This window comes from Xenopus laevis, chromosome 9_10S (assembly GCF_017654675.1).
Source record: "Xenopus laevis strain J_2021 chromosome 9_10S, Xenopus_laevis_v10.1, whole genome shotgun sequence".
NCBI classification, from domain to species: Eukaryota; Metazoa; Chordata; class Amphibia; order Anura; family Pipidae; genus Xenopus; species Xenopus laevis.
Window position 1 is genome coordinate 81,952,491 of NC_054388.1, and position 27,068 is coordinate 81,979,558.

The 27,068-nt window shown below is 35.3% G+C and overlaps 1 protein-coding gene across 1 annotated transcript in view; it reads right to left on the minus strand.

The window, feature by feature from the left end:
• Window positions 1–8,249: 8,249 nt before the first annotated feature.
• col5a2.S (collagen, type V, alpha 2 S homeolog) overlaps window positions 8,250–27,068 on the minus strand; it is a 105,880-nt gene continuing 87,061 nt past the window's right edge. The window contains exons 32-54 of the mRNA XM_018239031.2: window positions 26,370–26,414; window positions 26,188–26,286; window positions 25,111–25,218; window positions 24,973–25,026; window positions 23,869–23,922; window positions 23,735–23,788; window positions 22,648–22,701; window positions 21,343–21,450; window positions 20,699–20,752; window positions 20,256–20,309; window positions 19,091–19,252; window positions 18,905–19,012; window positions 18,550–18,657; window positions 18,097–18,150; window positions 17,073–17,180; window positions 16,033–16,086; window positions 15,845–15,952; window positions 15,338–15,391; window positions 14,821–14,928; window positions 13,527–13,815; window positions 12,266–12,456; window positions 10,348–10,587; window positions 8,250–10,127 (exon numbers count right to left, since the gene is read on the minus strand). Coding sequence (XP_018094520.1) covers window positions 9,981–10,127; window positions 10,348–10,587; window positions 12,266–12,456; window positions 13,527–13,815; window positions 14,821–14,928; window positions 15,338–15,391; window positions 15,845–15,952; window positions 16,033–16,086; window positions 17,073–17,180; window positions 18,097–18,150; window positions 18,550–18,657; window positions 18,905–19,012; window positions 19,091–19,252; window positions 20,256–20,309; window positions 20,699–20,752; window positions 21,343–21,450; window positions 22,648–22,701; window positions 23,735–23,788; window positions 23,869–23,922; window positions 24,973–25,026; window positions 25,111–25,218; window positions 26,188–26,286; window positions 26,370–26,414 — 2,415 coding nt within the window. The 3' untranslated portion in view covers window positions 8,250–9,980. The remainder of the gene's footprint in view (window positions 10,128–10,347; window positions 10,588–12,265; window positions 12,457–13,526; window positions 13,816–14,820; window positions 14,929–15,337; window positions 15,392–15,844; window positions 15,953–16,032; window positions 16,087–17,072; window positions 17,181–18,096; window positions 18,151–18,549; window positions 18,658–18,904; window positions 19,013–19,090; window positions 19,253–20,255; window positions 20,310–20,698; window positions 20,753–21,342; window positions 21,451–22,647; window positions 22,702–23,734; window positions 23,789–23,868; window positions 23,923–24,972; window positions 25,027–25,110; window positions 25,219–26,187; window positions 26,287–26,369; window positions 26,415–27,068) is intronic.

Genomic DNA, 27,068 nt, shown 5'->3' on the forward strand with positions numbered 1-27,068 from the left:
GCCTAAATTATAAGCTTTGGATTCTTAATCTAACATGATGCTTAAAAGAGACAGGGACCCAGATGCAATTTGCAGTCGGAACCATAATAAAACAGAACCCTTGTAAGAGAAGCACATCGCCATAACGGAAATCCAAACATTGACTGGGGTAATGGGGCTGCCAAGTTAGAAAAAGCTAGCAGGTTTGTAAATATGCTGAATGACAACTTTGTATTTCAGCTCGTTCAAGAACCAACTAGTCTCTTTCGGATCTTGTTATAACTAATAATACCAAACTCAGCTTTAGCATTTGCATGGGTGAGCATTTACGGAATACTGATCATAACATGGTCTCCTTTGAGATTATGTTGCAGAAACAACTCTATAAGAAAGCAACTAAAACACTAAATCTGACAGTATAAGGGCATTGCTGCAACATATTAAGGGGGAAATGCTTTTCACAGGGTTAAACACAGAACAAAAATGGGACTATTTTAAAATGCTGCTTAGTAAATATGCATGTCAGTATATTCCGCTTGTAAGCAAGGAACGTTGTTGGTTCAATAGAAGTGTTGCTGTTGAGGTGGGTAAGAAAAGGCTTTCAAGACAGCTGGGGCAGATAAAATGTTTATCAGGTACAAGAAGGCAATAAATCAAGCAAAAAAAGCTTATCAGACAAGCTAAAATCCATATGGAAAATGGTATTGCAGCAAGCAGTAAAAAGAATAAAAAAAATAAAATAAACAAAGGTCAGGTGCCAGATGATATTCATGTCAGGGTACTAAGAGAGCTTAGCTCTGGATTAATTGAGGTCTGGCACTGTGCCTAGAGAATGGCGTATTGCTAATGTGGTGCCGCTATTCAAAAAGGGACCCCATTCTCAAACCATAATACTATGAGTTTGACCCAGCATGGTTTTATGTGTAATAGATCTTGCCAGACTAATTTAATTTCCTTTTATGAGAAGGTGAGCAGGGACCTCGATTCTGGGATGGCAGTGGATGTGATGGCCTGGAACATAGTATTGGTACCTGGATAGAGAACTGGCTAAAATATGGTATATAAATATTTTATTTGGTAATATAATGACCTGGAGGTGGGCATTGAAAGTACTGTTTCTATTTTGCTGATGATACTAAATTGTGCAGAACTATAGGTTCCATGCAGGATGCTGCCACTTTGCAGAGTGTTTTGTCTAAAGTGGAAAACTGGGCAGCAAACTGGAAAATGAGGTTCAATACTGATAAATGCAAGCTTATGCACTTTGGCAAAAACACTATTAAGTTATACACTAAATGGCAGTGTGTTGGGAGTTTCCTTAAATGAGAAGGATCTAGGGGTCTTTGTAGATAACACGTTGTCTAATTCTGGGCAGTGTCATTGTTGAGGTCCCATAGTATCATTGGGAGCTGTGCTGATCCTATTGGACCATTTGTAATCAATTTGGACTTTTAAAGGTTTTTGGATTTTTCTTTCCGCTAGTAATTGATGAAAAAAAATGTCAAGGCTTTTGTATTCATTAGCGCACTATTCATCGTTTTTTTTTTTTATTCATACTTTTTCTAATCAGATCTTCTAATGACTTTCATGCTGTTTGAGAAATAGAGTTTAATTGTTGTTTCAAAAACCTTTAAAACCACTGAAATTCGACCTTTGATAAATGGTCCTCCCATCTCAGGTTGGCGGTGTTTAAGTTAACTAACAGATAATGCATATTTCTGGGGCAACTGTTTTTATATAGCCATGTATGTTTCATTTAATCATATTTGGCAACCAGTGGGAAAAGAATCTGGGGATACATGAGAGTCTGTGTTTAGGGATATTGTGCTTTTCCTTCTAAATTGTCTCTCTCCCACTGTAGTATTGCAAACTAAATTTTTTGCTTCATAAAGTCCAAGAGTGCCCAGGTTTAGTGCTCTTTTTAGCCTTTACATTATCAGTAAAGTAAAAACTTATTCTCCCTTTAAGAATAAAATATTAAATTATACATATATATGGCAGCAAAGTTTAGCAGTAAAACTTAAGAGAAATCCCATAAAAAGAACTTGAAAAGCTTGGAGTCAGAAACCTCTACCTCTGGGAATTCTCAAGTAATCTTTTTACAAAAGAGGGATTCAGGAGACAACTATTCATTAATTGCCAAGGAAGTGGCAAGGTTAATCAATCCTGTCATTGAAATGTCAATCAACAAAGCATTAGACAAATTGCATTTGGAAATAGGTAAAATCTCCCATCAACTGGGAAGCCACGATAAGAGGTTTACAGAGCTGGAATCTACTATCTCCACCATCTCTGACATAACACAAAAGAAAACTGAATTCTTGGGGGAAAAAGTAAAGTAAAAGAAATGTTTCTGAAAATCGATGATCTGGAGAATAGATCACTCCGGAATAATCTGAGATTTGTGGATATCTCGGAATCACATAAAATAGACTCTTTAGCAAAATTAGTCTCCAAAATTATACCTCAAAAGCTGGGCATCCCTCTGGTCATGAAATGATATGAAAATTGAAAGACTACACAGGATTGGATCCTTGAAAGATGTCCATCTCACCAGACCAAGAGTGTTTATTGCTCAATTCCTTGACTATTTTGAGAAAAATAAGCTCTTTCAAGCGTACAAAAAATCTAAAGGCTTGGATTTAGAAGGCAACAGAATTCTCATTTTCCAAGATCATTCAATCTTCCTATCTCAAAAGAGAAAAGAATTCTCCAATACCTGTCAGTTTCTGTTGAATCAGAATAATAATTTTTCCTTATTGCACCCATCAAAGTTAAAAATTATTCTACCTACAGGAATTTACATTAACAGTGATCCCAAAGATGCATCTCATTTTGTCCACAATATGAAGTATAAACAAATATGCAACATCCACATCCACTTGGCATAGTTCAAATTCTCCAGCATCTAACTCTCTTTCCCAAAGAGACCGGAAACTTGAAATGTCACGTCATCAAGCTCAACTTCCTTCAGTGGAGCCAACCAGGACCAGGGTGGCACTCAAAGGTCAAGTTCTAGATCCAGATCGCCTTTTTCATCAAAAAAGATTTCTCCCTGTCTCTCCAGTGAAGATGACATGGTGTTCGGATCTTAATAGTCTTGAGGTGCTGCGATTTGTCTGGTAGTTTTCTTCATTCCAGTTACCTTTCTTTACAAGAGGGTTAATTGTCCTCTGTTTCTAGGGAAAAAAGGAGGTCCGTATACCTGCTTTCCTAGGACATGCAGTTTAATATTGTGTATTTAGCTATAGTTATTGATTCATAGTTTTCCCCTCATCATAAGAAAGGAACTAGAATTGATTACATCCTTTTATCAAACAATCTGTTTGATAAATCAATAAAAGCAGACAGAGGCTCCATTGATCATTCGGACCATGCCCTATTTTCAATCTTACTTTCCAATCCCACTTTTAAAAGAGATCAGTGTCATGGTCTTGCCCTGTAACATTGGCTGATCATCCTGAATTTTCTAAAATGCTTTCTGACAGATATTTATTCCTTTATTCCTCTCCGGAATCCCAGGTACTGATTGCAGAAGTGAAATCAGCCCCTTTCAGAATTTTTAAAGGAACCAAACAAGGGTGCCCCTTATCTCCATTACTCTTTAATATTTCTCTTGAACCCCTGATTAAAGCCCTAGATAATTTGGACTCTTTCCAGGGATTAAAAATTAACAAAGTTCATTTGAAAATTCTAGCATTTGCTGATGACCTATTACTGTTAACTCAAAATGTCAACAATTCATTGGAGGAGATTTTCAAAGTTTTTAATAAATTTGGTTCATTTTCAGGTTATAAATGAGACATTAACAAGTCAGAGTTATTGAATATCAATTTATCTATACCTGACTCTTGCTTAAAAACTCTAAACCTCAAATTACTTACTTAGGTCTCAAAGTCCCATCAGATCTGAGGAAACTTTATACTTATGAATCTTACACCAGCCATCAATAAAGTGTCTTTGCTTTGTCAAAAATGGAGAAATGCTCCACTGGATTTGAAAGGGAAAATAGCATTCTATATAATGCAAATTTTTCCCAAACTCATCTATCCTTTATTACATTTACCACTTCTAGTAAAGCATGGTGATATAAAAAAAACTTGATTCCTCCCTGACTAACTTCATCTGGGGGAGTAACAAACCTAAAATAGCTCTTTCAAAGTTACATTGTCCCTATGAGTTAGAAGGATTAAGAGTTCCAAACTTCAGGATGTTTAACCTAACTGCTATTACCAGGTATTTAATTAAATGGATATCTGGGGGAGAAAGATATACAAACCCTAAATTAGAAATTCAACATGATAATTTGGAAATATTACATTATAAACGAAGAGAAATACACTTCAAATACAATTCAAAACTGATCCTCTGTTCACGGGCTCTTTATTCACATGCAAACTACTGTTTCTAGTCATGGATTTAATCATACTCAGAACGCCTTTATGCCTATTTAACTCCTATGGAAAAACTTGAGTTCCAGTTGTCCCCCTTTTCTCTCTTTCAGGAGAAAAATTCTTTCTTTAATGATCAAAGACATAATGAATCCAGCTAATGGCAATATAGTTAAGTGGTCCAATTCTAAAAATATGAACAACTTAAATCCGGGAGATTACTCTATTTATATTTGTATATCAAGAGTGGTTTAATAGGAGTCCCAGATAAAGAGTCATTTGCCCTCCAGAAACACTGGTTAGCTGATGCAATTCTTGTATTCATTGAAAATCCTAATCTACTGACAATAGATCATATTTTTCAAAAACGATGGTCCCCAGGCTATAATAAAAACATCCTCTTCAAAAAGTGGCGGATAAGTGGTCCAGATAATTGCAAACATAAATCACTCCCACCCAACTTTCACGTTCCATTAGTAATTATAATGTGATTTTTATATCAGAAAATTGGAGAGTTCAACATTTTAAACTGGTCCATTTAGGCTATGGGAAAATGTTCAAAACATTTACAGGCTTATTTTCAATGTCCTTTTGTCCTAAATGTTCCCAGTTAAATATTGACCTGTTTCATTACTTAGGGAGTTGCCCTGAAGTTCGTAAAGTCTGGCTTGCCTTGGAAAATTTCCTAAATCTTAAACTGAAATACCGCTTCAAATTAAACCCTGTCACAGCATTACTACACCTGTACAAACTAGGGCCATGGAAGAAGAAACATTTAAAATCCCATAATCAACTCTTCAACAACATTATTATGTTGTTTTCAGCAGCAACAAAACAACTGTTATTCTTGAACTGGTTACTTGTCACAACTCTGTCAATAGAAGATATCTTGTCTCTCCTAAATCATCTCTGTTGGCAAGAAACGATAATGATAAGGATGGCTGAACTCCATCATAAACAATCCTTTTTATGACATTTGGTCTATTTATTGGGACTTTTTTGACAGTTGCAAATCCTGATCTTTAGAATTGCTTCAATTATAACTTGTAATGTAATGGCTATTTCCTCCTGTATATCGCTTACAATTATCTTTTTGAGCATTGTTAGGTTTGGTTTAATTTAGTTCGCTATCCGTAGACTAAGACAGTTTAGATGGTGTTGCCACCAATGAATTATAGCCTGATACTCTTCCATTCTATGTACACCCTAAGCTGTAAATAATTGTATATCAGTCCATTGCTGGACTTTTGTTATAATCTTGTTTGCTTATGTAAAACACAATAAAAATTTATTAAATCCAAAGCTGCACCACAAAGATCATACCTGGATAAGATCATTATTATAAAGCTGGAGCTGTATGACACATAGATGTATAAAGATGCACCAGTAGATGTATAAATTTGGTACAGAATATCAGAGCAGTAAATTAAGTGAAAGAGTGTGTATAATACCTATATTTTAATAAATATTGGGTGTAGTAACCTATCCCTATACAAATACAATGCTTTTGGGGTGCCAATTTTGTGGCCAACCACCTGTAAATGAGATCACAAACTTTTTAACCTTGGATCAATGCTGTTCTGCAAGAATAAAAAAAATGTTGCTTGGTGGCATGGCGCTCTGGTAGAGAGAACATTGGGCCATTGATATTTGTACATAAGAAAAGCATTGTCCAATGGTAAAAAGTGAACAGTTTTTTATTGGGTATGGCTAACTTGCCACCCAACAGTAACTTCAGTTTTCCTTCTTCTTTGATAAAACCTAATGTAGCCTTTTTTCAAGGGAACTAAAATCATTCTCTTCTCTCCTTTTATTTAATTTATTTAAACTTCAAAGGTAAGCTTTGCCAGGCCTATTTGACTTATTAAGGGCAAATAAAATATAAATAATTTACTATATGATACCAAATCCTATTTTGTTTAGCAGGGTGGTTTTTTACCTGAAGAAGCTCCTGTCTGCCCTTTCAAAATACCATATGGGTTCATATTCAGCTGCAGCAGTGAGAGGGGCTCCCTTGTGGGGAAGCTGGTGATAGGAGTACAATGTGTGGGCATGGCAGGGGTCAGTCCTGGTCCCAAAGTGATGCAAGGGGCTGCTAGAAGGGGATTCAGTTATTGGAGAGTGTTGTAGGCTGACCCTTTATTATAACTGTTTGTAGTCTTCAGTGGATATTAAGTATTTGTTTTACGGTTGTTATTGGTATTACATTTTGCTGAACATTAAGGGGCATATTTATTATGCTGTGTAAAACGAAATTCACAACAATTTACCATGCCATGCAAATGGCAGATTTTATTCCATACATTGCTTCTGGCAGAAGTCACTCCAAGAAAAAAACATGTAAACATGTTACGCCGTTTTTTACTATGTTCTTTACACAGGGAAGCCTGGTGATGTGTGGTCTTTGATCCTGATTTATTTTACACAGCATAATAAATATGCCCCTAACTTTCACCCATTGATAAATATTCTTCTAAAATTTCACAGGAATGAATTGAAAGAAATTGAGTTTGTATGGTGAGCTCTAATTTCACACTATGATAATCTGCCCCATAATTAAGATTACAGAATGTAAGTGGTTCCCTAAAATGTTATTAAAAAGACAAAACCTATTTTTATGAAGAATATAGCTGTACTGTAGCACATTCTATTGTACTTTGTGTACTTATGATCAAATCGTCCCTGGTCTGTCATGTTTATATTGGAGATTTGAACCAGAGTTTTTTGGGGTTTTTTTTTTAACATTTTGAAACATAATGTATGTTCAACTATAGGAGAATCTAAAGTGTATTAATGTGAAAATTTGTTATCATGCTACAACAGCCACAAATGCCAACATCTAGAATCCAATGAAAAGGTAGATACAAATTCCACTGTATTTTGCTACCTTTGTACCAAAAAATGATTCATAACAATTATGATTGATTTGCAAAACTTTGTACATTTGGTATAACTTGTTGTCAGATGTATGTAATTCTTCATCCACCAGAATATAAAAGAAAGTTTTAATGTATTTCAAAGATACATGGTTACGTTTATGTGTAACACGCCCTTTAAATATTATACATACTGTAGTTCTTTTCCAAAGAAGCAACAGACCTTTGCACACCTTTAGTGATGGGCGAAAACATACGCCAGGCTTGAATTCGCGGCGAATTCCCGTGTTTCGCCGCCGGAGAATAAATTCACGAAAATTCGCCGGCTAAAATTCGCCTGTGGCAATTTCCGATTTTCACAATTTTTTCGTGAAACCGTTTGATTTTTTCGTGAAAAGGTTCGAATTGCTCGATTTTGCGTGAAAACGTCCGAATTTCACAAACTTTTTAGCCGTTTCACAAATTTTGCAGGAAATTCGCGAATTTTTCGGCGACGCAAAACGGGAGAGATTCGCCCATCACTTCACACCTTCTCATTTTAAACCTATAATTAGGGAACACACCAGAGTTTGTCTTGAAGAAACTTATTTAACACAAGTGTAAGCAAACCTAATGTTTTAGGTAAATATTTTTCAGGTAAATATTACCCTTTGGGTATAAAGAATTAGACATAATGGCTCATTTAAAATGTTATTGTAACATGTATTGATCCTATTCACTAGAGATCCAAATTGCACTTTGCATATGGTACTTGTGTTCATACAGTAAATGAGCCCTCAAAGCATTGTGTTGTCCTACAATTGCCAATGAATGAGCTACTGGGATTCAAATTTATCAATATTTTGGTGTGCTAGCTCCATTTTTATTTGATGAACCCAGGAATGCCAGGAACAACATTTTTTGTATCTGGATCCTTGAGGAAAAGACAAGTTTATGAAAAAAGAAATATTTGTTTATGCATAGAAAAACATAGCAAAAAAAAGAAAAAGACACAAGACAGGAAAAAAATCTCTCTATATATATTGCACTCACTTGATAAAAAAAAGATTTCTTTATGGCCTACAAGAAAATTCATATGACAAAGCACAGTTCAGCTTAACATTTAGAAAATAATATAATTTAGGGGCATCTGTAATTTTTTTTTTATTCGGGATTTTACAAAAGGAATTTTAGCACCATGAAACATATACACGGCCTCTCCCCATCCTCTAATGAACAATAAAGGAATAGCACCTTTTCATTATTGGACATGATAATACAACTTGCATCCCAGCATATAGAGATGAGGTAGCGTTTGCTAAGCAATGTTGGAACCTTTTGTACTTTGTTGCTAAAAGAGTAGGATGCTTTCCATGTACTATAAGTAACAATTTTGAAGTAAGAATTCAAACACTTCAGTTGTTTGTTCGTACCCAATGAGCAATGAAGAATAGCAAAAACATAGCTACTGTATTTTGGAATTAAATCAACTTGAAAAAGTAAATCAATTAAAAACAGAATGTGTTTCTTCTGCACTGCAAAGGGTTGAGGCTGATTCCATTTTCAGTATTTCTGGAGAAATAAGTTAATTTCCATTTTAAAAATGGAAGAATTTACCAAGCTTTACAATTATTTCATGCAACATATAATTATAAAACCAACAGGACATAGAAGGCATTTATATTAAATCAGATCAATTTGTTCCCCCTCATGGCCTCTAAATATACAAGTAAACATATGAAGATCAAAACATACAGAAGTCATGCAAAAACAAATTTCACAATTTTAGTGGTTAGGCTTAATTGTAGTAGAATTAACAGCAGCCAAAACTCCCAAATTAAGTATAAGTGTGGCATAATCAGTCTGACATAAAAATAAGGCCAATTAATTGCTCGTTGCTAGGTTTTTTTATGAGAAGTCTAAGATGTTCTGACAAATTCAAATCCATTATTCGAGACTTTCCTGTCTGGAAAATATTCAGTTTTGGTAAATCAGATCAAACTTACTAAATACTACTGAATTACCTAGTTTGACCTATCATACATCTGCCAAAGTGTTTGTTTTACGTATATGTCAGTTGCAAGTTTTCTCTTTTATACTCTTCATCTTGAAATCAGCAAGGCCACATCTTTGAACTCAACTGATGGATATGACTATACTAGTGGCTGTATTCAAAATAAGAGATTGGTTTGCCTTGAGAAAAATAATTATTTCCAATTAAAATGATTCAAAAAGTCATTAAAGCTGAAGATATCTTGAGAGGTATCACAATATGAAATGTAATTCATTATATCGAAACCTTCCGGGGTTTTAGAAATCTTAGCAGGATCCCAAGAGATGTGTTTATCCCAAAATAAATGTAATAACAATTTAAAGGTTGGTGCGTTCTAGCAATATTGTTGTATTCCATGGGGATGGATATTTTCTATTATAAGTGAGTACTGAAAGGAACTGAACAATATATTTTTTGTGACCACACAGCTGTTATTCCCTTTTTACATGTCCATACATGAAGAATACATTTTCTTTGGTTAAGAATCATCACAAAAGGGTCATTGGTCCTCTCAAATTACATTTCTGCTCAAAACTATTAAAAATGAATGCAAAATAAATACTTTGGAAAGGGGCAAGGCCATGAACAAAATGAAAATAATGGAAAACAGTATGTACATTTGCTGGCAAAACACCAGCTATGATTTTTCAAGAGTCTCAGGATTAACTTTGACAGTCTTATTTCTTTGATATTCTTTATCTTTTACAAGAAACAAACTGGCCCAATGTCAACTCCAAACTCTTGGTCTGCACTGCCAATGTCCACAGGGGCAATGTCGATAATAGGTAGGCGTGCTACTTTTTGGGTTCTGTATTCAAAGACAGTTTTTCCAACATTTCCATTGCGTTTCTGCAGAATTAAAGAGAAAGTTCACAAATGTTAATAAATCCTATGCTATTATAGGCCAAACCAAAATCAAATTCAATTTCCAAAATAACAGATCCTAGTTGATGATACAGCTGCATTATTTAAAATATGTTCTGCTATCAGTATTATTTGTGCTTACAGAAAGATTTCATTACTAGTGAAGAAAATATTCCCAAATGGCCCTAAACAAAAAGTTACTTACCGAGCAACTGTCTTCAAGAACTGTATACCTAAATCGGCTGTTTCCTTCTGCTCTAATATCAAGGTCATTTGCACCTTTAAGGATGACAGCTTTTTTCAGGTTTTGTGTTTTTTCATCCAAGTATCCAACAGCATTTTTACAATAGTAGGTTATATTCTGAGAAGCTTCCTTTGACAGAAGGCGGAGGAAGGTCAGTTGGGTGACAGCTGTATTCGGTGATTGAGTGTCTCCATAGACAAACTAAAAAACATATTTATATTTACTAATCACAGAATATATAGGTACAAATGACTATCATGTAACTAAAGTTATTTTCACAGTAACAAATTTCTTTTCAATATGACATTTATTAGTCTTATATAAAGAACAAAAAAAACAGATACACTGGGGGAGTCAATATGTTAGGCACCTCCTGTGAATCCAACACTAGGGGCATATTAATTAATTAATTAATTCCTAAACTTACTCTTGTTTTATGTAGTTGATTGCTTCGATTTTTCAGATCCTCATTTGTAAGCATTTTTTTAATGAACTGGTTTTTTTCAGTTGAAAAAAGTGACCATACCGTGTGTAGCCTCTCATACACTGTCTATCCACTTGGGCCTAGGGACATTAGAAATGTGGCCATGCTATGCATTGCCCCTCATACAGGATCTGTACATTAGGTCTACTGCTGATTATTCCAATACTGTTAGAGGTTAGCCCATAGAGTGGTTTCTCAGGCAGGTTTCATACAGATAAAATCTGAACTTGATGTACTTGTGTATTTTTATAAATTCAACTGTTATGTTTTATTATTTGACGTATATTAGTGTAGGGGATCATGTTTTTCGGTCTATGATATTATCCAGCCTGGTTATAGGTTGGATAGCTGTCCGAGCACCCCAGTGCATCCCTGCGAGAGGAGAAGGACCCAGGGGAGTGCCTGATGTTGGAGCCACATGCACAGGGTTACAGATAGATCTGATAAAAGGAGCCCCTGCTGCAACAGCTAGCCAGAGTCAGAGAGAGGCTGAGAGAGAGAAAGTGCAGAATGTAATGTTAAAGAGCTGCAGTACTATGTGAAATTGTGTGTTGTGCTCAGCTGGACAGATGTGAGTTTCAGCCTAGAAGGAAAGGTTGCCCTGCATTCCGTTTAGTGGTTGGATGCCAGTTGCAACTCTTGTGTGTCCCTGGTGTGAGGTGAGGACATGTGTTTCTCATGAGCCTGCCACATTGGGGCAGGCAGTGCTATCTGGCGATTAAAAAGCTCTGAGGAAAAAGGAAGTTTTAAGGAGTGGAGAGAACTGCTAGTTACTAGACAGAACCACATTTGCCCAGTCTAGGAATATTATTGCATTGCACTATTTAACCTATTTTTTCTTTATTCTTTATATAAAATTTCTCTTGGTTTACTGCAAACTGTGTGTTTTATTTTTCTAGTGGAATTCCCCTGAGGTGTGATCTTCAGTGCTCACTAGGTGGAGGCACTGTGTTGTAAATCCCAGTTCCTGGTATCTTTCACACACAAAGCAAACTTAGGGCCCCTTGATTGCAAAGGGTTAATCGCTTTTTAAGAGTGAGTGTAACCAAGATAGGGTTATATTAGTAATAAATGTGCAAAAGCCAAACAGTGGCATAAGTGTCTAATTGTATAAAATGCTAAATCCAGTTTTAAACAGTGGTTAGAACACAGCTACAACGTGTTTTATTATGATTTATTTGATGGATTGCACTAAAAATTACAAGATAAAAGCATTTAAAGCACATAAACCTTTGAAGGAAAAATTAAAGGTAAGATTCACACTGAAAAGTGTTTTGTTACAGTAAAGTCAACATTCCAAAATATTATTAGAAAATAATTAGTAAGTAATTTGGTATGATTATTATTGCAATATACAACACATTTAAATGTGCATTTTGTAGATTTCCTACTTACTTGAGAGCCTTTGTTCATATCAGCGCCATACCATATTGGCTTGAAGTTATCCACTCCTTTACCAGTCCACCATGTTTTTCGAGGTATTGAGGATGGATTTGCAGAAATACACGTTTCTCCAGTTTCCATGTTACAGAAAACCTTTACAGCATCTTCTGCGCATCCCTGATTAGGATCTATCCAATATTCACCTTTATAAATTACAAAAAGGAACCAATTCAAACTGGTGATCATTTAATAATTGTTTTTTTTATCTTTATCTTGTAATAAAATAAATCTCCAAATATAAGACATACTGTAAATGTAATCTGACATTTGAAAAGGTTACTTTTTCCAAATGATCCAACCTTCTTGATTAAATCCAATATTAAACATCCCTCCTTCTCTGTAAGTCAGAAATACTCAGATCAATGAAGATAAAAGAGTGGCTTAATGTGTAGGATTTTACTTAATAAAAGTTGCACATATTACACCACATCTAGCAACCCATAACTACTAATATTTAGCCAGGGCAGTTTGATCTGCAGGTACTACTAAGGTACTACTGTCCCTTCCTTCAATATAACCAAAAGCAGAGTTAATGAAAAATATACATACATTCAGGGGCAGATTTACTAAGGGTCGAAGTGAATTCGAGGGAATTTTCGTTAAAAAAAATTCGAAATTCAAAGTAATTTTTTGGATACTTCGACCATCGAATAGGGTACTACGACTTCGAATTTACTTCAACTTCGATTCAAAGTAAAAATCGTTAAATTCGTCCATTCGATAATCGAAGTACTGTCTCTTTAAAAAAAACTTCGACTTCAATAGTTCGCCAAATTAAACCTGCCAAAGTGCTATGTTAGCCTTCTACAACCATTTTCTAAGTCTTTAGAGGTCAAAGGAAAATCGTTCAATCGAACGATTTTTATTCGACCCCAGGATTGCAAATTTTGTTGAAAAAATTTAGAATTAGATTTTCGAATTCAAAGTTTTTTGTACTTCGCAATTCGACCCTTGATAAATCTGCCCCCTAGTGTAAGGAGTGTATTAAGGCAATACAGTGAATGACTAAGGAAGAAACAGGGCTCATAATGCAAGTTTTGTGGCTGCATCCAATGGGAAGAGCACCGAAGTAAAGGAAAGGAAAAGAGCATTTAAAAAAATAAAACATTTTTATAAATAGGCAGAATATTAAACTTCTGGGGATCGATCAGCATTCCCCAGTTCAAGCAAATGGCTTTTTGCAATACTTAAAAAAAAATAACCTTCCACTTACCACTCTTCTTATTAGAGTGACAAAGTTTTAGATCATCACATGTGCGTGCTGGGTTCTCCTTGGATCCATCAGGACTACGCATCGTTGCAATCTTACTGCTTAAAGATTTTATTGTAGCATGAACACCTGGGTCCGTTTTGTTTCCATCACCAGCAGCTTCATCGTCTGTGAATTCAGGAAGTGGTTCTGGCATAGTATCATCATAGCCACCCATTAAATCATCAAGTGCTGCAGTGAGAAGTCCAGGAGGACCAGGAGGACCGGGAGGGCCAGCATCTCCAGGAGGACCCTAAATACAATATGGCAATTAACTATCTTCAAACACACCACAGAATTAACACTGGTAAAAAAAAAACGACCATCGGGTGATGATCTCACCCATATTATTTGGCAATGTCCCACCCACAATAAAACCATAATGGATTCAAATTAAACAACTCCTACCTAGATTCATGAATATGACCAAAACAGACACATGTCCCTTCCTTATATTACATAAGGACAACATGTCTCTAATACAATATAAAAAATTGGTGATTTTAATTTTAATTTAATTGTCAAGGCATTAATACCTTTTTTCTGGAAAACCAACATTATTCCTACAGCTAAAAACTGGGCACTTAAAGTGCATGAGATATACCCGTTTGAAAAATATAAAACATAATTAAACAAACCAAAACAACAGGTAAAATTTTACCAGAAATGGCTTCAGTTTTTAGAATCTCCAGGATATTCCTATATTCTCTTACCATGACCCTGATGTGACCTGTAGCTATATTAAAATAGCAAATCATTGGATATCCCCCACCTTTCTGCAGGATAATGCTGGCTGCCCTCTAGCTGGAACTTGATGTTACTTGTTACTGTCCCCTAGCTAGCTAGGAATTGGATGCTTTTCTTTTATCACTGCTGCTTGCTTGCTTGTTATCTTTTTATAGTATTCATTATGTTCTAACTACATAATCTGTTTTATAAATCTTATAATTACTGCTTTCTAAAAGTTTGTTTCATGCAATGCATAGTACTATGTTCTACTGCTGTCCATTTACTGACATTGGCTGTATTATATAAGTAGTGATGGGCGAATTTGCGCTGTTTGCGAAACGGCGAAAAAGTCGTGAAACGGCGCTTTTTTCAATGATTTTTTTTTGACGCCGGCGAATTTTCACCAGCAAATTTTGGGGCCCGTTTTGCGAATTTATTTTTGCCCATCACTATATATAAGTCAAAATAAAGAATTTATTAAAAAAGAATAAACCAGTGATAATATAATAGATTTAATGCACAGGATTACCTCTGGTCCAGATTCACCTAAAGTTCCTCGAACACCAGGAGGTCCAATTGGACCAGGTGGTCCTGAATTACCTTCTTTACCAGGAGGGCCAACTGGTCCAGGGGGGCCCTATAAATAGACATTAAGATATTATGAAACATTGCACCTCAGTTACCAGTATTTGTAGTGCTAAGTGGATCTATGATGCTGTATTTCAGCTATAGGTCATTATTCCTATAATGATTGCTATAATCTTTCAGCTGTTATTGGTAGTTTCAAGTTACAGTGGGGTTATAAAACCAAAAATCGAATTTGGCAAATGATGGCCTTGGGCTGTTAGAAAAACTCAACATATATAGCATATGGGGTCAATTCTATACTGCATAAAAGAACACTTATGAATCAGATACCAATGATGAGAATATTTAGAGACAAGTATTCCTATGTTCATAATAATCATTTTTTAATAATGTACTTTAATGCCATTACATGCAAACCTGTTGATAATGAAGTGGAATGCCTTTCAAAATACACTTACTCTAGGGCCAAAAGGTCCAATAGGTCCAACACTACCTTGTTCACCAACTGGACCCTAAAACAGAGACAAAAATGCTTAATTCAGCAAATTTAATTGCAGTGCATTGTATCATTACAAGTTTTTAATACCTTAAAAAAGGTACACATGAATTCTCTAATTAAGGAGGAACTATTGTGATGAAAAAAATAATTTAAAACAAATATACTGTAGAGTATGAAAAAGCAAAGACTAATGCTTTGTTTTTTTATTAGCTGCAACAGATTTAATACTATTTTTCCCATCTTATTGCATTACAGATTGCATGTGTGCAAGATCAGCCCTCATGTGATTAATCTTTCAGAAAATGAACACATCTAAATTACCCCTGTGCTATTAGAGGATAAAAACAATAAACAAATTATACATTTTTGAAGAATATTTTCACGTGCTATATTTATTAAAATGTACACTACAAAACAATTTACTGTAGATGGCAGTTTCACATGAAACAAAAAAAGATGTACTTACTGGGGGACCTGGAAGGCCTTGCAAGCCTGTAAAGCCTCTATGCCCTTTTTGGCCCCTCTCACCAATTTCTCCATTATCTCCCTTATCACCACTTGGGCCTTGTGGACCCTGAAGAAAATTGGACAAATCAGACATTCAGTTTTATGGTTCAGTTAACAAAAAACAAACAAAATGGCAAAATAACTTACTGGAAATCCACGTTTCCCAGCTCTGCCTGGAGGACCTACCGGACCCCGAGAGCCCTTTAAAAGGACAATAATGTAAATATTAATAGCATGTAAAATAAATTAATTTTTTTTGTGCAAGAAATTGACATTGATCTACTGATCTAAGCAAATAGTCTTATTTGTATACATATTCCCTTCCACTTGTTAAAAACTGGACAGGTGATAACCCCATATCTAATTATTTAAAAAAACTTTTGCCTTCACTTACAAATAATTCTAACCTCATAATTATGAGGGTAGACTGTCAAGGTTGAGGTTGTTTTCTCCGGAAAAAAGGCGCTTGCGAGGGGACATGATTACACTTTACAAGTACATTAGAGGACATTATAGACAAATAGCACAGGACCTTTTACCCATAAAGAGGATCACTGTACTCCTTCAGACTAGAGGAAAAGAAATTTCATTTGAAGCAACGTAGTGAGTTCTTCACAGTCAGGACAGTGAGGTTGTGGAATGCACTGCTGGGTGATGTTGTGATGGCTGATTCTGTTAATGCTTTTAAGAATGGCTTGGATGATTTCTTGGACAGACATAATATTAAAGGCTATTGTGATACTAAATTCTATCGTTAGTATAGATATGGGTATATAGAATTTATGTGAAAATATGGAGGGGTGTGTGTATGGATGCTCGGTTTCTTTTTGAGGGGTTGAACTTGAAGGTCTTTTTTCAACCCGATTTAACTATGTAACTACTGTATGTAACAACAGTAAAACTTCTATTACACCAATTAGACCGCTCCCAGCTTACTCTCCCCCCTGCGCTGCTCTGTGTGCTCCTTGTTGGGTGCTCTGTCTGCAGCATCCACCACTGCTTATCTCACACTAAACCAAAAAGAAGACGGCACTCCATTCAAGGAAAAGGCAGGTTTATTGCAGATCCCTGTGGGATCTCGCGCCCCGTGAGATCCCTGTGGGATCTGCAATAAACCTGCATTTTCCTTGAATGGAGTGCCATTTTCTTTTTGGTTCGGTATATAACCACAGTAAAGTACAACTTACCGGTTCACCTCTTTGTCCAGCATCACCTGGGGAACCTACTGGTCCTGGAGTTCCTGGAGCACCTTGGGATCCTGCAAGACCCTCAGGACCTGGGTCTCCACGATCACCCTGAAATGTATTTTAAAAGATGTTGGTTATAGCCTGGTTATATCCCTGTAACTTTGACAACTTTGACAACTGTATATAGGGCATTAATTTTTAGATGATTCTGCCTCATAGGATAGACTATGAGGTGCTATGGGATTTCAGCTAATACAACCCTTTTCTTATCTCAGTATTGGGAATGTGGATAGCTTATTTTATCAGGATTCTAATTATATGGTACTGGTGTACTGTAGCAGGTTTTGAGGATTATCGTAATGGGAAATTACCAAATTATGAAAATTATTTTCTTTTTGGTTTTTAATCCCCTTTATATATTTTTGCAGCTGTATATTACCATAAAAGAAAGCTATGAAAAACAATATAATCCATAAAGGAAAAAGTAATTCTTGTAGGTATATATTATAACATTGTGAACTGGGATAAATATTATTCATTGCGTAGATAAATAAGACCTATCGGTAACTGACTAAGTTATAATACGCAACAACAGCTACCAAGAGTTAAGGCCAACAAGTTATCATACTGATTTACAAGGGTTGTTGGCTCAGATAACGTGTTACAACACTTGGGGTTTCCAGATAAGGGGTCTTTCCATAATGGATCTTCATGTCTTAAATCTACTAAAAAAGCATGTAAACATTAAATAAGGCCAATAGGCTGGTTTTGCATCCAATAAGGATTAATTAAATCTCAGTTTGGATCAAATACAAGCTACTGTTTTTATTACAGAGAAAAAGGAAATCACTTTAAAAATGCTGAATTATTTGATTATAAAGGAGTCTATGGGTGGGAGACAGCCTTCCCGTAATTTGAAGCTTTCTGGATAATGGGTTTCCGGATACCAGATCCCATACCTGTACAACAATTAAACTCACATCAAGAAATAATAAACAGATAATGATCATAAACATCCTTTTACCCGTTTTCCAATAGCACCATCTCGTCCAGGGGGGCCATCATTACCAGGGGAACCCTTAAGATATAAACAGTTTTCTAATTAGCTTTATTATCAGGTAAGAGCATAACATTCCCTAGTATCCATAACCCATGTGATCACCAAGTCACAAATCTTCTCTGAAACTACAAAGCAAACTTTTCCCAAAAACAACATAACATCATTTTTGCCTTTTATTTCTTTATCCTTATAAACGGCTTAATGCTACTGCCCAGTAGGGAACAAAAACATAGCATCACACTTATAATAGCATTAAATACTTAGTTTAACCCTTTTACTAATAATGATAATGTTTGTGATGGCTGACCCATTTATCGTTATCTATATAACTAAATTACAAGGAACTTAGAGATATCATGAAAACTAAAATGGTTTATACTACAGTTATTTCAAGCATCTTTGATTAAAAAAACATACCTCTGCACCTGGTTCTCCAACTGGACCATTAGTACCAGGAAGACCAATAGGGCCTGATGGACCTTTGTCCCCAGGAGGACCAGTAGAACCCAGTTTTCCAGGAGAACCCTAAAAATCAGAACAAATTCTACCATGACTACAATTATACAATGAATCTGATAACAAATAAATGTAATGCAACATCAATTATATTGCATGGCCTAAATTGCATCTACTGTATAAATATTTTATTTTAAATTAATGAATCGCATTAAGGGGAACAATCATTCTGGCAAGCATAAATGTATTTGTGGCAGATGTTTAACAATATATTGAACATTGTTTATAGATAGATTTTTTATTTTACTTGACTTACCGCTGGTCCAGGAAGTCCTGGCATACCTCTTTCTCCTCTTTGACCAGGCATGCCAACAATACCCCTTTGACCAGTTGTTCCAGCTGGACCAGGTGGACCATCAGGACCCTGGAAATGAAATCTAATTTAGACACATGGATGCTAAAGATTTTTTATAAACTTTTTAAATAAAATTGTTTAACTTACAGGCTGACCATCATCTCCAGAGTCTCCCTTATCACCGGGACTTCCAGTAGGGCCAGCAGGTCCTCTATCTCCAGTTCGGCCATGTGCTCCGGGGTCACCACGTAGACCGGGTGGGCCTTCTTTGCCAGGATCACCAATAGGACCAGCAGGGCCTACGGCTCCCTTTATTAAGGAAGACAGTAAATATTAGTAATGCCTAGAAAACTAATTGTTTTATTTGAATGTTTCTTCTGCTGAATGAAAAGTCTAGCAAAAAATCTGCTCCTAGTTCCTATTATTTTATTTATGTGCTGGTTTTTATTTTTGCAGCCTTCTTTTTTCAACATTATGGGGCCTATTTATTAACAATGGAATTGGGATTTTTCCACAAATCTCTAAACATTTCAAACATAGTTTTCTTATATTTATAAAGAACTCCAAAAATGTTAAATGTATTTAGTTTATAAACCAAGAAAACCTTTCATGCCAAACGTTGCCAAGTAAAAATTGTTGAGGTGCTATAGAAGTCAATGGGAGCTGCATTGATCTTATTGGACTGCATTTAATCAAATCAGACTTTTTAGAGGTTTACAGTTTTTTTTCACTAGAAATTGTATGAAACTGTATTCTAAGTATTCATACTCATTAGCACATTGTTCAGCGTTTTTTTAATTTGCACTTTTTATATTCAGATCTTTAGATCGTATCAATAAATTCATTGACAAGCCTCCACTTGTAGGAAATTTTTTTTTTTTTCTTTCTTAATCTGCAGTTAACAATTTAACTCTCCCTATGGGGACTGTTTATGTTGTTATATATAACCTGGGTAGAAGCATACAGATACAGTAATTGCTAAATATTTTTAATAATTTTTATTATTTCTCAAGGTTGGTGTAACAGTCAAAACATTTCCTTCAATATACGGGCAGCATGTGGAGGCTTAAGGTCAGATTTTAGTGGTTTTAGGGGTTTTTAAAACCACTAATAAACTAAATGTTTTGGGTTTGTTTAGCATTAAGCTACTTTGCTCCATATTACATAAAGATAGATAATTCAGAAAACCCTAAACTTAAAGTATTTTGTATAATCCTGTAAAAGATGTGCATAATGTTAAAATGTACAACACTCACTTTTAAACTCACACAGGACTTTTAAAACAATACAATTTGTGAAGAGATTTACTTACTGCTGAACCTGGAGGCCCAACTCTACCCGCAGAACCAGGGAACCCAGTTGCACCCTAAAAAATAATAATACAAAGTCAAAGCAGAATTACAATGAGCATGCTTGTGAAACTCATTTTAACAGACATAGCATGAATATAGCAGTAAAGTCAGAAAGTGGGGTATGCAAATCTTGGGCTTTTTAACTAAAGAAAAATGGAAAATTTAGGAATGTGAACAGCTATGCACACCTATGTAAGTTCTATGGACACCCACCAAAAAATAGCAATGTAGATGCCAGATGCACTTTAAGTGCACCAAGAGACATTACTTCTGCTATACAAATGGCTTGGAATCCACCATCACTGGGTATATTGTACATATACCACAGACAGCAGAAAAGGTAAAAGTTGACATTTAAGGGTTAATAACTAAAACTCGAAAAATAGACCAACTTTTTACTTACCGGTGGCCCTTGAGTTCCTCTGCCACCCTTAAGTCCAGTAACACCAGTAGGTCCCTAAAAACATTAGGACATAAAATTATTTAAAGTACTTCTACACATAATACTTTAAATTGTTATATTTTATTCCAGTGAATAAAACTGCTATAGATTAATGGTCAAAATATGTAAAATAATTTATATTTACAAGGACATTTACAAAGGATTAGAAAGCTTAAAACCACACTTTGCTGAAGAAATATTATGTAAGATAATACGATGTTAACAGCTCACATTCACTAAAGAAGCATAAACTGTATGTAATTTATAAGCATGTTTCATTTATATTCTGGAGCACAGTGTCTCTGCAGTCTCAGGTCTTTATCAGTTTCACTGCTGCATACTCTATAACCCTTACATGTAATAGAGGTACCAGCTATGTATTAAAATCATACTGATATTTTTATTAAAAAAAACTACATTATCATTTTTAATTTACAATGACATGTTAAACACCAAATCCCTCTTCAAACAAGGACTGCAACAATTTGTCTGAAATTGTGCAAAAAAAAACTTTGGCACCTCCATAATTACCTAAATTATAACTTATTTTTCAGTGGCCATGTTCATCTTAACTTGCTTTCCACTTTATAGTATTTCATACTTACATGTGGACCAGGAGATCCAGAAAGTCCCTGTGGACCTGGAGATCCAGCATCACCTTTTTGGCCTGGCTCACCAGGTTCTCCTTTCACACCAGGTTGTCCATCAGGGCCCTAGGAATAATGATATGTTTGCTCACTTTTAGGCTCATGGTGCACAGGGTGTATTTTCCAGCATATTTCAGATGATGGAAAAGTCCACAAAACAACCACTGCCTCTTTGCGTTCATTTGAATGGGAATACGCTGGCACTTGAGTATTTTTTAGACTGAAAATGTCAGTGCCAGCTCCAACATGTGGCATTGTTGGTATCTCATGATTACCCAATGGTGTCTGTGTGGTACATTTTTTAGGAGATCAGATGCCCTTTAAATGTTTGGCAAGAGTGGAGTGTAACCCTAAAGTAAACATGGAGCTTATATAATGACTGAATGTGGGTAAATGATGTATGTGCAACAAGTCTGAAAGTAAGTGGAGCTCAGTGACTTCAGTATCCCAGAACAGCTTGCCTTAGTTTAGCTAAAATTACATGTGCAAACAGCTGTTGAACAAGACAGGGAGAGTGAGTTTTCACAGGGGAAATACATCTGTAAAGCAATGGTTGGCACTAAAATATTCTAGGAGCAATGGTCAAACATAGTGAAGTAGCATTTTAATAAATAAAATAGGCTTGAACAGCACCAAATTAAATGATACGAGCATGGACAGACGTTTTATTTGTTCCAGTGTCTGAATGGGATGAATTCAAAAAATGTTGCAATTATGTCATAATGCCAGAAGTGGACTAATAAAAAGGGAAGAGAAAATAAGATGTTCACTAAATAGGCAACAGGGAGAAGGACAACAGTTGTCAGTGCCGTGCCAAGTTCTGGGTGCCAATACCCACTGGTCATTTATATGGACTTACTTTTCAGACTTCCATTTCCAGTTAACTTTGTTTATAAAATAATTTTTTTGCACTAAAAGTTTATCATTCTTTTTCATTGGGTACCCAACATGTCTACATCAGGATACACAGCACATGGACCCCTACTTACTAGTTCTAAACCTGAGATATATCCTGACAGAAATGAAGAAAATCAAAACTACATTACAGAATTTGGCACATTTTTAAATGTCTTCTTTATCCCCTGCTCATTAAAACAAATTAATGCTCTGCATGTATGAAAGCATATCAGAAAATTGAATATAGGAGGAAAACATACATCCAAAAATTACTGTAGTGGAAATGCAAATAAAACATTGAACATTTAACATTAAAGTCATCAGGTAATTCCAATTACTTCTTAGCTACTGATACTGTATACGTACTGGTGGGCCAGCAAATCCAACAGGGCCAGTTGGGCCATTTTCTCCTCGGGAACCCTAAAAAATCGAAAAGTTGGTCTTGAATATCATCTATAAATCATAGTATACAAGCTAACATGTAATGCCCAAAAATGTGGGACAATTTAATTCTATTCTTTTTTGTGGCCGGTGTTTAAAAAGTGTATTGTTTAGGTATGACAGAGCAACATGGAATGGCAACTGTCTACCCAGCAAGATTGTCAGTATTTACAAAACACCAATATATGAAAACATTTTATAATAGTTATTTTAAGGGTTCTGTTATGGCTACATGACATCTTCATCTTCTACAGCATTTTCTCATTTTAACAGGGCAATAACAAGATTTCACAATACTGTAGAATGGAAAGCTTACAGTATTCGGATACAATAGGCTTTCTGTTTTCAAGAAGTAAAATCTATTTGTAGGTGTGGACTTTATATGCCACTGTTCCTTTAAGTGTAGATTTTTTCTGTACATCCTGAACTGCTACTGCATCTGCTATCTGTTGGGAAGGAAGAGCTTCGGGGCTGATATATAGATCATTTTGTAATTCTCTATTTGAAATATTGTAGCCTACGTGTACTTCCTTCTTTAAAAGTGATAATAACTTTACTTGCAGTTTGAACCTTGTGTAAGGTGCCAATTTATTTTAGGCTGCCCTACTGGCCGCCACCACCTTTAAACAATATAATATACTCTACCCTTGTCTAAGTAAGAAAAAAACAACCCACACTGGAACCTGGAAACTTGATGTATAATTTAATAATTTTAAGGTTCTTTGGAATGCTTTGCAATTTGATGAAGAGCCCCAGGATTAGTATATATTCTTTCAAAAGTGATAAGCTGACTGCAAAATGATATGATATTGATGAGTCATGATTGTCATACTGAACATACTGTAGAGTACAGACAGTATGTGTAGAGACAGTATAATAATGAAAGTATCTAGAATAAATATTGCAAATAGTAACGGGTAGCTAAATATTGATAAAACAAACTGTAAGGCTGTATTTCCTTTAATTTTACAAACATTGGTGAAGGGAAAATTAGAGAAATGAAAATACTCACTGGAGTCCCACGTGAACCCACAGGACCTATTGCTCCTCGTGGTCCAGGCTCACCCTAAGAAAAGTATAATAATTAATCAAACTTCCTGTGGTTTACTGACTAAGATGCAGTTGTTTGGCTATTAGAATCCATACCTTCTCCCCAGATGGACCTGCAGAACCATGGGGACCCAGAGGGCCAGGCAGTCCCTAAAGATAATGGAAGGTAGAATAAAATGTTACAGCACTTAAAACCCCTGTGGAAACATTTTAATGAAATACAAGCAGGCTTTTAATCTCCAATATTGCATATGTGCCAAGTATATACTGTATAAGTGTACACATATATATATATATATATATATATATATATATATATATATATATATATATATATATATATATATATATATTGTATGTCCTGTGCATTATAAGGAGTTACATGACCTGTATAAAAGAACTCGGCCTAAGGTCTCAGAAATTATATAGTAACATCTCTCTGTGACCATTAATACCTGTATAAATTACAGTAGTGTGTACATTATCCACTATCTAATACATACAGTAATTATTATACATAATAATTAATAATACTTCATGTAAATAATATAGCTATAACAGTGTTAATGATGTCAGCAGTTATAATCAATGCTTAGTGATGTAATTGATCTCATATGACTCATTGATACTTGTATGATAAAACAAATAATGTACTCCCTCACCTTGGAGTTCCATGACCTGTATAAATGTATTTATATGGTTATGGAAGTTGTCATTGACATATTTTCCTTCGACTTTATGGGGTACAATATTAATTTTGTAAACTGAATTACTTCTTGAGCCTCCAACTGTACATAATAAAAAGCAGTAAAATAAGCACATAATAATACTGTTAGCCAAGGTCCAGTATCCTATAGCAACAAAGCAGAAGGTAACATTTACTGGTCACTTGTTTAAAACCAAACATATTGTTGGCTGTATTGGTTCCTGCACCTTTGTAAACATACTGCCTTTTATTACATATTGGGGGATAATTGAAATTCAGAAAACTAATATAAAACAGGATGGTGTTTCATTCCTTTACAATATCATTATTAAAATGTAAAGCTTACATACGTTAGACATCTTATACACATTTAAATAACATTGCAATACATGCAAAAGGTAAAGAAACCTGGTGATAAAAAGGTTAAGAAATGCAATGTGGTAAGTTTGCTTAACCAAAATTAAATTCTGACACATAGCAGTCATTTTACTTACTCTTGCACCATCGTTGCCGGCTGTACCTTCCGAGCCTTTTTCTCCAACATTTCCCTGTATTATAAAGCAAAAAATGGTCACTAAATCTTCAGAACTACATTTTGGAAAACATATAGATGGATATAAAATCAGACATACCTTATCACCTTTTGGCCCAGATGTGCCAGCTATACCTCTCTCTCCGGGCATGCCTTGTAGGCCAGGTGGTCCAACATCACCAGGAGTTCCAGATGGACCTGGGCTTCCCTAGAAACACAAGAAACACACGTGAGCCTATATTCCAGTATAACGTATGCTGTCAATTCTATTGGTTATTTATAGATACCATAAAAAAAATCTAAGCCTGATTGTTATAGGTAATAATCTAAAATTATAATTGAAATAAGAAAAAATGGGCACAGTATTTAAATAAAGGAGGTTTCTATGGCTAAAACAGGAGAGGGTACACTGGCAGTACAGTAAGATTATAAGTACTATATTGTGTGTACATCCAGCTTATGCCCCTGCAATGCTACACAGAAATAGTAAAAAAAAAATGCAGTGCTGCACTCCTCAGCCAAGAACCTGTGCATTTTTAAAAATACACACACCAGCCTAGGAAAGAAGTTTCGTCTCATTGGTGGTACCTAATAAAGTGACTGCATCCCTGTTATCCCCAACTGAAATTATCAGTTGGGGATATACAAATTACTCTATAATGCCCCTGTGACATTTGTGTACCAGACCCGCTGGTTTAAGAACAAAGATATATCCTTATAATTCAAACATAGACTTTTAGTACTGATACATACACTTTGACACAGATACACTCTGCATATGGCTGTATCTCTCTCGAGGTATATGCATCTGTTTGAATGTACAGTATTCTTTGATGGGGCTTGCATGTACTTTTTTGTGTGTGTGTCTGTGTGTGTGTGTGTGTGTGTGTGTGTGTGTATCAACATAAAAATTTATAGTGAGTATATCTAACTTAGTTTACATGAATATCAGTTTGCATTTCTTTTAAAAAAGTCAGCATGTAGACATTAAATTCTTTTCTGCATATAAGAGGTAAAAGGTGGCAAGCATGTACACAAAAAAAAGTGTATGTATCTTTATGCAGTGTACTAAAGGAAGTGTATATCTGTATCAAAGAAAAATAAGAAATATGTAGAAAATATATGGCTGTCTTGTTTATAAACTGTATTATCAAACATAAGGAAACTGTGAAATTACCTTCGGTCCATCAGGTCCATGGCCTCCAGCCATACCCTTTTCACCCGCTAATCCTGAGGCTCCGGGTTCTCCTCTTTCCCCTGGATTACCACGCTCCCCCTAAAAATAAAAATAAAGCTCTAAATATCCCAATTAAGATTTTAAACATAATTTGGCTTCTTCAGGTACAATAAGAAACTTACTCTAGGACCAAGTGGGCCTGCAGCTCCAGGATCCCCTGGTACACCCTGTTATCAGAAATAAAATACAATGTTATATTCACTTATATATATAGTAATGGGCGTATCTGACCCGCTTTGTAGAAAAGATACAAAACGGAGAAAATTTCAACAAATGCATTGAAATCAAAGGGTGACAAATTTGTTTGGCATGTGACAATTTTTTTTCACACATCTATGGGCGTCTTTTTCACTGCGAAACCTGGCAAAATAAATTCATTCATCACTACTTATCTACAACTAAATATTTAACATGTAATTATTTTGAACATTTTTAAAATGTAGGTATAGGAAAAATGTAAGTGATAGCCCCTTGTTTATTGAACAATACTATAATAGTAGGGCCAAGAGGTTACCCTTCATATATTTAGACTTTCTCAGCCAAACAGTGTTTGGATGTTAAAACAAAAATCTCATTGGTATGATCAGTTCAACAATTTAGCCTGACTGCAGAGTTTAAAGAATGCAACTTGCCCTGAGGTATTGTCTATTCCCAACTTGGAATGACCATGGCTTATTTATTGCCTTGGGAAATGGACTGGTCACAGGAATAGGAATGTATGGAATGATCACTGGGAAAGATGAACAATAGCGTTAATGATCAGCTTAATGAAAGACAGGCTGAGAGAGCTGGGATCCAAATGTTCCCATAGTCAGTCTGTG